The sequence below is a fragment of the Oryx dammah genome, unplaced genomic scaffold (assembly GCF_014754425.2).
Source record: "Oryx dammah isolate SB20612 unplaced genomic scaffold, SCBI_Odam_1.1 HiC_scaffold_25, whole genome shotgun sequence".
Lineage (NCBI taxonomy): Eukaryota > Metazoa > Chordata > Mammalia > Artiodactyla > Bovidae > Oryx > Oryx dammah.
The window spans coordinates 102,445,258-102,457,103 of NW_024070209.1; the positions used below are offsets into that span (position 1 = coordinate 102,445,258).

At 65.9% G+C, this 11,846-nt stretch overlaps 1 protein-coding gene across 2 annotated transcripts; it reads right to left on the bottom strand.

Annotated features, from left to right (window-relative positions):
- Positions 1–3,036: 3,036 nt before the first annotated feature.
- On the bottom strand, positions 3,037–10,642 carry LHX3 (LIM homeobox 3). Of its 2 annotated transcripts, none has more exons than XM_040225517.1 (6): positions 10,555–10,642; positions 6,136–6,307; positions 5,353–5,555; positions 4,498–4,649; positions 4,215–4,386; positions 3,037–3,455 (listed from the first exon to the last, which is right to left on the bottom strand). In XM_040225517.1, the coding sequence occupies exons 1-6, from the start codon at positions 10,640–10,642 to the stop codon at positions 3,037–3,039; spliced, it is 1,206 nt and encodes a 401-aa protein (XP_040081451.1). The 2 variants fall into 2 exon arrangements, with proteins under 2 accessions (XP_040081451.1, XP_040081450.1); XM_040225516.1 differs by lacking the exon at positions 10,555–10,642 and adding an exon at positions 8,478–8,571.
- Between the last annotated feature and the right edge of the window lie 1,204 nt (positions 10,643–11,846).

An 11,846-nucleotide genomic window follows, 5' to 3' on the forward strand; every position in this document is an offset into this window, starting at 1 on the left:
GGGCGCCTCCCACCCCGAGCCCGCCTCCCACCCCGGCTGGCCGCATTTCGGAGGGAGTCCGGGGCGGACGCGGCACCGCCCCCAGCTCCAGCCTCCGGAAGGCAGCCCCACCCAGCCCCTCCCGCCCCGCCCCCAGACCCTGCGCCCACCCGCTTCGCAGGGCCCTGGCTGCCAGGAGCGGGTTGGGCGGGAAAACCCCTCGTGGGCGCGCCCCTGGCCTCTGAGCTGGGCGCCCATCGCCTGCATCCGCGGGGAGACAGGGCGTCGGGAGCCCGCATGCTGCGCTAACTCCCACACGCCTCTAGACGCCCCGCCCGGTTAACAGGGCCCATCGTGGGAAATAAGTCGTTGTGGTCTCCAGGTGACCCCCGCAGGGGCCCGTAAGACGGGCGTCCACTTTCCTCTGCGGACCCGCCCGAGGTCCTCCCGGCCTGAGAGCGGCCCCGCTCGCCTCCTCACTGGGCCTCGGTTCGGGCTTTGGCCCCCCCAGTCCAGGGTCACGTCCCCATACTGAGCTGGGCCAGTACCTGGGAGCCCGCGGGAAGGGGTTACCCGGGGGCAGGCGCTCCGCCCAAGTGGGGAGACAGACCCGCGAGGTGTGCACACTCCCGGCTGACCGCGAGCCCCACTCAGCTGAGCTCTCGCCCCGACAGGCCGGGCCGGGACGCGGGGCGCGGCCCCGACGGGGTCCACTCTCCCCCCACCCCCACCAGGACTGGGGTCTGGGGCCCCGTTGCCGCCCGGACGCGCCGCCAGCTGGGAGCCCGCGACCAGGCGGAGGCTCCCTCGGGCACACTTGGCACTTTATTAACCTGTCAGTGCCTGAAAGGTCCCAGGCGGCCTGGGGGAGGTCTCCAGGCTGGGGGCGGGGGGCCCGCGGCGACTGGAGGATTTATACTCCCCTCGGGCTGCCGGAGGCGGCAGCGTCGGTCCCGCCTCCGCCAGGCCCCCTCCCCAAGCGCTGAATCCCACCCAGACAGGCTGCCTTCCTTCCCCTCGAGGGCGCCCCTTTCAGGAGAGAGTCCAAAGTGGTCCCCTCCAGGACCGCGCCCCGCGTGCGGCTCGGCCACACCCCTGGGAGGCCGAGATCTCAGACCACCAACCCCCAGGCCAGCCTGGGACACCTTTCACTTCCAGCCACTAGGCCTCTGCTCACCGGGCCGCTGACGCGCCACCCACCCCCACTTCTGCTCAGTCAGACTCTTCCCTGGGCACTCCCCTAGACTGAAGGGTGATGGGGCCACTTCTCCCATCGATTCCCCGAATTTCCTCCCGAGGGCCTCCCCCATTCCTTGCCATTCTTCCAGGCAGCTGCCAGCAACATTCTTGGGGGGAGGGGAGGGCATGCTCTGGGTTCAGGGCAACAGCGGGTGCTGGTGAGGGAGCTGACCCTACTGGGGTGGGCGGGACTGGGGGGTGAGTGGCTTGACCAAAGCCCCTTGGGCTGCCTGGTGGTCGGGGAGGGAGGGGGACATCTGGGGAGCTCCCCTCCTCCTCGCCAGGTCACTTGCTCAGCTTCTCACAGCAAGTTAGCCGGTCGCTGGGACTGGAATCCTAGTTGCAGAGCCCCTGGTGACCGCGTTCCTGAATCTCCAGACTAAGTTGACTCCTGCAGCCCCCTCCCCCTGCTGAAGCCTGCTCCAAGTGGTGAGCAGTTTTGCTTGGTCCTGTCACCTGGCCACCCCAGCGCCCACCTCTCCCAAGGACAGAGTGGGAAGGCCCAGCCCCTCCACCCACGGTTGGACCGTCTGTTCGCCTAAGTCTCCGTCCAGTGCTCAGAAGCCTGGCAGAGATCTCGGGACAAAGGGGCCCCCTATCCACACCAGGTGTTGTCCCTGGCAAGAAGCCAACAGCTACTCCAAGGGGTTTTCAGCTTTCAGAGATCCATCCCCATCCCCAACACCCTCTCCTCCCCCAACCCCGAGCCTCACTGAACATACAGGCCTTCCAACAACTGTAACTGACGAATTTATTGAAGTCTGGGAGAGACCCGATGGTCAGGGAATAAATAAGACAGGGGGACGTCACAGCAACAACAGGTAGCTGGGGATGCAGGCTTGAGGAATAACTTGAATCCCCACGCGGCCGGCGTCTGTGTCTGTGGTGGCCAGCGGCAGAAGCATCTGGCAGGGAGGCAGCTCGGAGGAGCCCCCGCCCCACCCTTCCTTTGCCTGCGGGGCATCCAATCCATGGGCGGTCGGAGCCCACAGGGAGAACGGGAGCTGGGGGATGTTTGGCAATGGAAATAGGTGGGCTGGGCTTGGCCTGAGCTCTGAGGGCAGCTGTGACAGGTCGGGGGGAGGGGGTGCAGGGATGAAAACCTAGTCTGGACTGGAGGAAGCTCCTTAAGGGTTCCAAGAGTCCGCCTCCACCCCCAGGGTAGTGGGGTCCAGAAGGATCGAAAGATCTAGAGCCAATGGCCCCAGGGGAGGGGTGGGGAGGGTCCTGGGGAAGACAGGAATTTGTGGCAGGGAGGCCCCTAGAGGGAACAGGAAGTTCACAGGTGTGGCCTCCCCGAAGCCACCTCCTGCCTGGACAGACAGCCTGATCTCTGACTTAAAGAGGGGGTTGGGGGGGGGGGGAGCAGGGGGCCAGAGAATTCAGATATATAGAACCTGGGAAACGAAAGCACAATTAGTATTATTTTTAATTTTAGAAATTAAAGCATCTTCCAGCCTGAGGGCTGTGCTGGTCTGGGTAGAGGCCCCTGAGGGGAGCAAAGGCCTGGCCCCCCCGGGGTGACATTTCCTGTGGGGAAACAGCGGCAAGCAGTCGGTTAATTGGTCGATAAAGGGAAAAATCTGCTTACAAAACAAGGTTTGCTGAGAGGCCCCCAGTTTGAGCAGCAGCAGCCTCTCAGAACTGTACAGGGAGAGTCCTTCTGCCTGGGTGGGAGGGGGCACTCCCAGAACTGAGCCCGCCGGAGTCTGCATCCTGTTCCCCGGGGCACCGCGTCCTGCAGAAATCCGTGCTTCAGGCAGGAGAGCTGCTACCAAGACTCCTCACGTCCGAGGCTCGAGGGCACGGGGACTCAAGTCAGAACTGAGCGTGGTCCACCTCGTCCAACCAGGAGGCGGGGCTGGCAGGGAAGTCGGGGTAGCCCCCGCTGCTCCCGGTGGAAAGGTCGGAGCTGGGTCCGTTCCCTGCCAGCACTCTCATGGGTGGGGGCCCACCTGGGGCTCCCGTGGGCACGAGCCCCAAGCCGGCGTCAGGGTACACCAAACTTGAGAGGAGGGGCTGGGGGCCAGAGAGGCTCTGCAGGGCGGCAGGCGAGGGGGGGGCGCCGTAGGGGCTGCCGGGGCGCAGCTCTCGGTACTGCTCTGGGCCGGCCAGGCCTCCATGCTCCAGCGGGAAACTGCCCGGGGCCCCCGAGGGCCGGCCCAAGGCTGGGGCAGGCTCTCCCAGGCTGCCGTAGAGGCCACTGGCGGGGCCCATGTCGGCCATGGCTGGCTCGTCTGCAGTGGAAGCAGAGGGCGATGCTTAGTACTCACCTGCTGCCACTTCTGGTCCCCCTCAGTGCCCCCTTAAGGCGTGGTGTGCCCCACCAGGACGGGTCAGCCCACATCTCTCACCCTTTCACCCCTGAGTTTGTTCAGCTCCATCCCACCTGATTCCTGTGGAACTGTGTGCTGGGATCAGGGCCAAGAACTGTCCAGTGGGCACCCAGAGATCCAGTATGATCCCAAGGCTGCCCAATTTTGCAGACAAGTTAATTGAGGCTCAGAGAGCCTAGGTGAGTAGCCTAAGGTCACAATGCTGCCAAACAATCTCCTAAACAAACTCTCTGAGGATGGACACTAAGAGCTGGCTGGTGGCTTGGTGGGGGCGGGGGGACTCCTTGCTTTGGTAAAAGGAGATAATTGGGTTCCAGAGATGAGGGTGGACCCTCCCCCAACTCTAAGCAGCTAGGATATTTCATCACCCAAGACTGTACTGCTGCCTTCCTAAAAAATCACTGTAAGTACTAAGTGCCCTGGGTGGGGGTGGGGGTGGGGGGGTCATGGTCAGACCCTCCCTCCAGGACAAAGCCTGCCAAGGGACACGTGCGGGTCACAGGGTTTCTGTCCCCCTCCAAAAGCAGGGCAATGGTCCTGAATGGCCAAACCACAGGGCTTGGGGTTGGGCGCCAGGGTCTATAGAGACGGGGACCGGGACATTGATTCCCAGGCTCCAGCAGTCAATCAGCCCAACGCTCTTCCCGACTCCGCCTGTACCCGTGAAGGAGACCTCCGCGTCGCTGTCCTGCCCCTCCTCCTGGACGCTGTCCTTGTCAGACTTAGAGCCGCCTCGGGCGCGCTTCATGTTTCGGAAATACTGGCCCCAGCGCTGCCGGCCCGCGTCCTTCTTGAGCCTCTTTTCCTTGGCCCGGCGATTCTGGAACCACACCTGGGGGCGGGGAGCGCGGTAGGGGCCGATGAGTGGCCGCCGCTCTGGGGCCCGAGGTGGCCCTTGTTCGCCAGCGGCTCGCAGGGCGCGCGGGGGCGCCGGGGCGCTGACCTGCACGACGCGCATGTCCAGGCCGGTCTCGGAGGAGAGCTGCTCGCGCACGTGGCGCGCGGGCTTCGGCGAGGTGTTGTAGGCGCTCTTCAGAGTCTCCAGCTGCTTGGCTGTGATAGTCGTGCGCGGCCTCTTGGCCGTGGCCTCGGCCTCTGCACCGCGGGGGAGGCGTGAGGCTGGGCCTGCTCGGCCGCTCCCACCTCCCTCGGGGCGCGCGCACGTCGGGGCCAGAGGTGCCGCCGCCGCCGCTGCGACCGCCCGCCTGGCCGCCTCGGCGGGGAGGCCAGAGGGTTTTGCGGGACGCGGGTGCCCGGAGCGATGGAGGAAACGCGCTGGGCGGTGCCACGGCCCAGCCAGGGACAGCCCTGCGGCGGCCTTCTTTAGGGACCCAGCCACCCTGGATCCGGGCGCAGGCGCCTCCAGACAAGCGCGGGGGGGGCCCTCCCCACTCCCTCCCTCGCTCCTCTTTGTTCTAAGGGTGTGGGTAGGGTCGGATCTTCACGGTCAAGGATTTAGGACGATAATTCAGACCCGCAGAGCTAATCCACGTAATTCAGGCCAATCTCCCTACGCCCGGGAGGGAGGCGGCTGCTGAGACCCCAGACCCGGCTTTCCCAGACTGGGTCTGCTAACTGTTCCCTCCATCCCGGGCTCCCGGGGCGCCCCCAACGCCCCCGCCCAGAGAGACGACGCTTAAGTTATCGCCGCTTAGTGAGCGCTTCGCCGGGGAAGCTGGAGGGAAGGATCCCTCCACACCCGACCCGGACGGGCCTTAGCCCCAATTTGCAGGGGAGGAAAGGGGAGGGTGGGCCGTGCTCAGGCCGAGCCCCGTGACCGTCGCCCTCTCCCACTGACCTCGCTGCTTGGCTGTCTCGTAGTCTGCCTTGCACACGAGCCGGCTGTCCTCCATGAGATAGAACTCGTCGCCCGTGGCCAGCTGCCGCTTGCACACGACGCAGGCGAAGCAGTGCAGGTGGTACACGAAGTCCTGGGCGCGGCGCACCACCTGCGTGGGCGGGATGCCCAGCTGGCATGCAGCGCACTTGGTCCCGAAGCGCCTGCGGGACGCACAGGGCGCGGCTCAGAGCGGCCGCCGCTCCTTCGCCCGGAGCGGGTCGGAGAACCGCTAAGGAGGTGCGGGGCAGGGCGGTTCCTGGAGGAAGGCTCCCGCGGCCCTGCCCCTGGTCGCAGAGGCTACCCGCAGGGACTACCGAGAAGGGGATCCGGATGCTCTGGGGCACACAGCTGTCCTCTGTGCCCGGATGGGGGAGGTGAATTAGGAAGGGCAGGGCCCTGGCCACCGGGGCCGACCTGCAAACCCATGAGTCCTCTGCGGGGTAGGAGCCCCATCCCCACCATTAAGCACAAAAACAAGACCAAAACGAAGAGGGAGCACGTCCAGTAGAGGTTTACAAACTTGGGGTTATCTTTTTAACGACTGCTTCAATGATTCGCAAAATTAATTACTTTAAAAGATTGTTAGTGGGCCAGCCCCGCCGCCAACAGAGAGGCCCCGGGGGCACCTGTTTGGGGAACAGGAGGGGCGTGGAGATGGGGGTTCCAGGGCCCCAGACTCGGGTCCCCTGGGCGCGCCGCCCCCCCCCCCCCGCCCCCCCCCCCGGCAGCTGGCGGGCTCACTTGAAGAAGTCGTCTTTGCAGTACACGCTCTCCCCGCGGCTGAAGCAGCGCTCGGCCAGCGGCGCCTGGCAGTCGCTGCACTTGAGGCACTCGCTGTGCCAGTGGCGGTCCAGAGCCTTGAGGACGAAGCGGTCCAGGATGCGCCGGTCGCAGCCGGCACACAGCGGGCTCTCTGCAGGCAGGGACAGCCACCGCGCTCAGGGCCTCGAGTCGCGCCTCCCCACCGCACCCGGCTCCCAGGACCAGGCTGCCCGGAGGCCCCCTTCCCGGCACACCCTCGCCCCCGGCTGGCTTGAGTGGCCACCCAGCTCCCTGAGTTCAGGGAAAGTGTGGCTTGGAAGTCCGTGCCTGGCCCACAGCGGAAATCCAGGACAACTGAAGCTAAGCTTAGAAACACGCCCAGGGGCAGATACCCTCAACTGCAAAACGTTTCCAGTGCACGAAGGACGAACTTTGAGCTCCAATGAAACCCTCGCCCCTGGGGCTGTCTCAGAGGCTAGGCTGGAAACCAGGTCCTTACCATCACCAGAGGCCTGGCACACGTGGGCCGTGGGGCATCCACCACCCAGTGGCCCTCTTTCCTCGCACAGTCAGGCGCCATGGTAGCCCGAGACTTGTGGCAGGTGTGGCTGCCCAGCCCCGTGGCCCTGTCCCCAGGCTACCAAAATGAACACTGATGCCCTGCCTGTCTTTGGGCGGCCCTGGGGGGTACTTGTGCGTAGACTGGATGTATGGATGCGCTGTCCTCTTGCTCAAACATGGATGCCTGAGCACACACAGTAGGCATTTTGCCTTCCCCATAGAGACACTTGGGTTCTGCTCCCCTGGGACTGCGGGCCTCGGGGGGAACCAGGCTGGGAAAATGCAGGGCCTGCCTTTGAGAGCCACAGGTCCATGGGGGTGCTTTGCAGGGTGTTCAGGGCGTGAGGACTACCTGTTAATTTAGAAAAGGTCTCCCGAGGGCAGAGAGCCTCGAGCAGGAGCTGGAACCTACTCAAATATATCACCACCTCAGCACACTCACCTCGCTGACAGTGGACCCCCTCCAGCCCCAGGCCGGCCTGGCAGCCGGCGAAAGGGCCAGCGAGGGACCTTCCTTTGCTCCATGCTGAGAGAAACAGAATCAACCTCCCTCCTACAGCCCTGGGCACCACGAAGGACGGGGTCCCGCGTCGGGCAAAACCGCGGCCCTGGGTGCGGACCCTGAGGATCTGCTGCCTGCCCTGGCCCCCCAACCCCGGGGCGTTGATGGCAGGGCGGCGGGCGAGGACACCCGTCTTAGAGCTGGTTGCTGGACAGGCCCGCGCGGCGCGGATTCAGCACCGCGGCCCGGACAGCTCCTGGAGCGCGCTACCCGCGGAGCCCCGCGTCGAGCAAAATCCTCTCCCGCCGCGCCCCTCGCGCTCTCGCGAAGCCCTGGCGACCCGGGCCTTACGCTGCATGGCGACTCCAGCCTTGGCGGGGTCTCCTACCCTCGGCGCGCTGGCGGGCCCAGCACAGCCTTGCGCTTGCCTGCCGGCCCGATCCCCTCCGGCTCTCTTGAGACGTTTCACGCAGAGCCCGCGCCCCTCCCTTCCTGTCTCTCCGCCCTCCCACCCCTTCCTCCCAGCCCCCGTGGCCACCCCTCCCAGGAACCGTCGGAAATTAAATAAATAAAGTAGTAGGAGACGGAGGAGACCCCCACAGCCTGGATGTAACCCCTTTCCCACCTGCTTCCACCCCACCACTGCCCACCCTTCCAGGGCCAGCTCCATCCCATCCTGCAGGTCCCGCCTGCTTGGAAGCTCGTGGAAGACCATCCCAGTTCACGGGGAAGCCGAGGCGCTGGGGGTTTTCCTGCAAGAGGACCAGCCCTGCCAACGGAGCAGGTGCATGTGAGTGCAGACACCAAGACTCTAGCTAAGGGAGTTCAGCCACCGGGGTCCAGCTCCATGCTGGCCCTTGTGTCTGACTTCGCCCGGAAAGTGTGGCGGGTCTGGGTGCAGGCAGCCTTCACAGAGATTCTCCTACCCCATCGACACTGGGACACACGTTTGCTCTCTGCACACTCTCCCTAAAGGAACAGTATTTTCCAAACCAGTCCTGGGACCCAGAGGGCCCCCAGCCTGGGCGGCACCAGCGCCGCGACGAAACGCCCGACGACACAGTTCCAGGGGCCCAGAGACGAGCCCGCTGCTGGGATGCTCAGGTAGGGACGCGCCGTGCTGGGGCCCTCGCACACATTCCCGCCCGCGCTCCCTCGCTCCCGCCGCCTCCGTGGCCGGGCTGGGAAGGGAGCGAGGGCCGCTGAGTCTCCACGGGGTCCGCCCTCCCGGGCGCAGCCGCTTGGCCGGGGCACCCACCTCGGCGCAGGTCTTCTCTCCGCGCCAGCAGCGCCAGCAGCAGGTCGCCGCCCGCCGATTCCCGGCCCGGGACCAGCTCCCCGCGCGCCTCCATGGGTCCCGCCGCCCGCCGCAGAGCCTCTCCGGTCCTGAACTTTCCGGGGGCTCGGCGAGACCACGGCCTCAATGGCCCGGGGCCGGCGTCTGCACGACTCCCGGCGCTGCTGGGCGCTGCGCCCGCGGGCCGCCCAGGGGCCCGGAGCCTCGGGCCGCGCGGAGGCGGAGCGGCGGGGGGGCGGGGCCGCGGGGCGGGGCGGGGCCGGGGTCGCGGAGACGCGCTGCTGGCGTCCGCTGACTCTGCGCGCCTTTGCCGGGAGAACTGCGGTACGGGGAAACCGCCCCGAGTGCCCGGCCCAGGGACAGGGACGGGCAGGGGAGGAGCCGTGTCAGCGCTGCCCGAGAGCGCTCGACCAGGCCCCGAAGCTTCCTGCCCCGGCGCCGGCTCAGGGCTGAGGCCTGGGTTCCGGCGCGAGAGCCCGAGTGTACCCTGCCGATCAGGGAGGGAGCTGGATCCTACCGCCGCTGAGGCTCGGGCCCGAGAGGTTCCGAGCTGGGAGGCTTGGTCACAGTGCCTGGTGGCACGTGCGAGACCCAAGACCCAGAGAGGGTGAGTGTGGCGCCCACTGGCTCACAGGGAAGCTGCCAGGAGCGGACCCGACCTCAGACCTTCCTGCTCTGAGCAGCTTCTGGGACCCATCCTGGGCACTGCACCCCAGAAGTGGGAGCAGGGAAGCAGGGGGAGTCTCCGGAGGGAACCCAGTGTCCTCGGCTCGGACTCCACGATGCAGCCAGGACTCCAGGTCAGGAGGGACGGAGCTGGGAATGCCGGGATGCACTCCCTTCCTTCCACACCCTCTAGCACAGGAGGAAGCCCTGGCTCCCGTTTCCCCGTATTCTGCCCTCCTCCCCCAGTCCAAATAGGTGAGCTTGCAGGAACCCACCACCCTTGCACGTAGAGACACACCTACCCCGGAGGGTGCCCATCACAGGCCAGGCCAACCCCCTGCGTCACCCACAGTCAGCACACAGCACTGTGGGTCCCGGCAGTACCGAGCATGGCGGGAGCAGGGGGCCTCCAGAAAGTGTTGGGGGACTAGGGGTTGGTACCATCCTCCGGGAGGTTCCACCTGGGAGCCTTCAGTGATGCCCCACAGTCACCCTGCCTCTGCTTGGCCTCCAGTGGCCTGGTCTGTACACTTAACTTGCAGGCCGGTGTGGAAGGACCTGGGTAGGAGAAACACAGTCCCCTCCGAGCTCTGAGCAGACCCCACATCTCAGTTTGAGCAAAAGCCCCATGCGGGCCAAGTTAAGGTGCCCCTTCACTTTGTGCTACGTTTTTTCCCCAGGACAAGACAAGGGCGTCCAGGCCAGGGAGCTGAGCGGGTGTTGGGTGCATAGGGGTGTTGGCCGTTGAGTGTCAGCTGCCGTGGAGGCCTGCCTGAGAGGGGCCATGTGTGGTCTGACTGGGGAAGGGGCGGGCGGGCCTATGCACTCGGCATCTGGCCGACTGGCCAACAATGCCTCCATTATTTCCCAACGTCCTTGTGACCGAATGGCCCTTGGAGAGTGCAGTTCGGGCAGGAGACCCGACCCAGGGCTCTCGGCACTGTGCAGTTGGGCCGGCTAGGAGGGGCAGGACTGGGCTGTGTGGGAGCTGAGAAGCGTGAGGTCTCCGGATTTTCTTGGTAGCCCTTTCTCTGCCCCATCCCCTCCCCACCAGACATGCCTGCGAGGGCCCTTCTGTCCTCCAGGCGCTCTGTGAAAAGCTGCGGGCCCTTCAGCGTGGGTCCAGGCTTCCCAGGCCATCACGGGGCGGGGGGCTCCAGGCCTTCCACTCAGTCAGGGGTCTGCCAACTTCGCCCAGGTTCCCATCTCAGGACCCACCAGAGGCCTCCCCAGACTCTTTCTGCCCTGCCTTTAGTGTGCTGCACGCCTTCCTTGCCTCGTCCCTCTGCTTGCCTCTGCCCATCCGTGCTGCTTCCCCTCTGGGTCTTCCTGCCCAGTCTGGAGACTGCAGGAGGCCATGCGGGGCTCTTACCCCTGGTCCCGCCGAAGGTGCAGAGGCCGGTGGTTGCGGGGGCCCGGGGCCGATCTCGGTCGCCCTCGAGATCCGTTTCCAGGAGCATCGAGGCCTCGGGGCCAGGCCGGACCCAAGCGGCCCGGGCAGCGCTCTTTCCTCTTCCTCTGCGAGCCCCGGGAAGGCTGTGCCCTCCCCGTGTCCCGTTGCGCAGAGCGTGGTCAGACAAGTGAGCTGCTGGGCCGGGCGCTGTCCGCGGTGCTGAAGGAGGCGCGGCCGCCCACCTCCCCCGACTGCGCCTGCCGCCCTCGGCTCCTCTTGTCCGCCCTCCCCCCACGTCCCGCTGCCTGCCGCCCCACCTTCCCAGGTCCCCGGGCCCTCCGCCCGCCCCAACCCCGCCCGTCCCTGGGAGGCAGCCTTGGGCAGCCTGAGCTCCAGTCCCGCCCTGAGGCCGGGGATTCGCCCCAAGCGGGTGCTTCACCTTGTAGTTCCTGCTCTTTCCCACTTGCGGCCTTCGAGAAGCATCGTCCAGGCCGCTGGCTCTCAGACCCCCATCGGCCTCCAGTCCAGGCTCCTGCTGAGGCTCTGGCCCCAGGTACTGCCCTGTTCAACTGTTACTTCTGGCCTGAGGAACTTTCTGCACTCACGACCTCCCCAGCATGCAATGCCCCTAGGTCTCAGGCCGCAGCCACCTCCCACCCCCCCCCACCCCGGGGCAGCCTGAGGAAGGGCGCCCCCAATAAAACCACTCACAAGGATCCAAGGGCAGAGAGCGCCGACACCCCAGTGACAGGGGGTTACCAGATGGTACACTTACACCGGGACCAGCACCACACACACCCAGGCTGGGGTGCAGCCGACACACATCCACTGGTCACTGAGTGCCCTGTCCGACTGGCACACCAGGGGGCTGCCCATACCCTCGGGGCGGGGTGGGTGGATGGAGGCGCTGTCCGCAGTGCTGGAGGAGGCACGGCTGCCCACCTCCCCCGACCGAGCCTGCTACCCAACTGGAAAGGTGAATTCACAGAAACTTTAGCCAGGACTCCCCCAAGCTACACTGACCACTGGAGACCTCTCCACCACAAAACAAGGTGTGGGGAGGCGGTAGAAAGAATCAAAATACTTTAGCACCGGGGGCAGTTAAGCAGATGCAGGGGCAAAGCTGAGGGGAGGGGGGCAACCACGCTGCTGGGCACTCTGGTCTGGGGGTCCTCAGGTTCCCTGAAACTGGCGCCCAAAGTACCTGTGAGCAGGATTCCCAGGCATCTCAGTTGCCACCCCCTCCCTCTTCCCCTTCGCGGGAGGGAGGC

What these genes read in the sequence shown, in the direction of transcription:
- LHX3 (XM_040225516.1), bottom strand. Translation starts at nt 8,571, where the DNA reads ATGGAGGCGCGCGGGGAGCTGGTCCCGGGCCGGGAATCGGCGGGCGGC. An exon ending in GAGAGAAGACCTGCGCCGAG is followed by an intron (nt 6,308 to 8,477) that starts GTGGGTGCCCCG and finishes CCCTGCCTGCAG; the next exon opens with AGAGCCCGCTGTGTGCCGGC. An exon ending in TGCAAAGACGACTTCTTCAA is followed by an intron (nt 5,556 to 6,135) that starts GTGAGCCCGCCA and finishes TGCGTCCCGCAG; the next exon opens with GCGCTTCGGGACCAAGTGCG.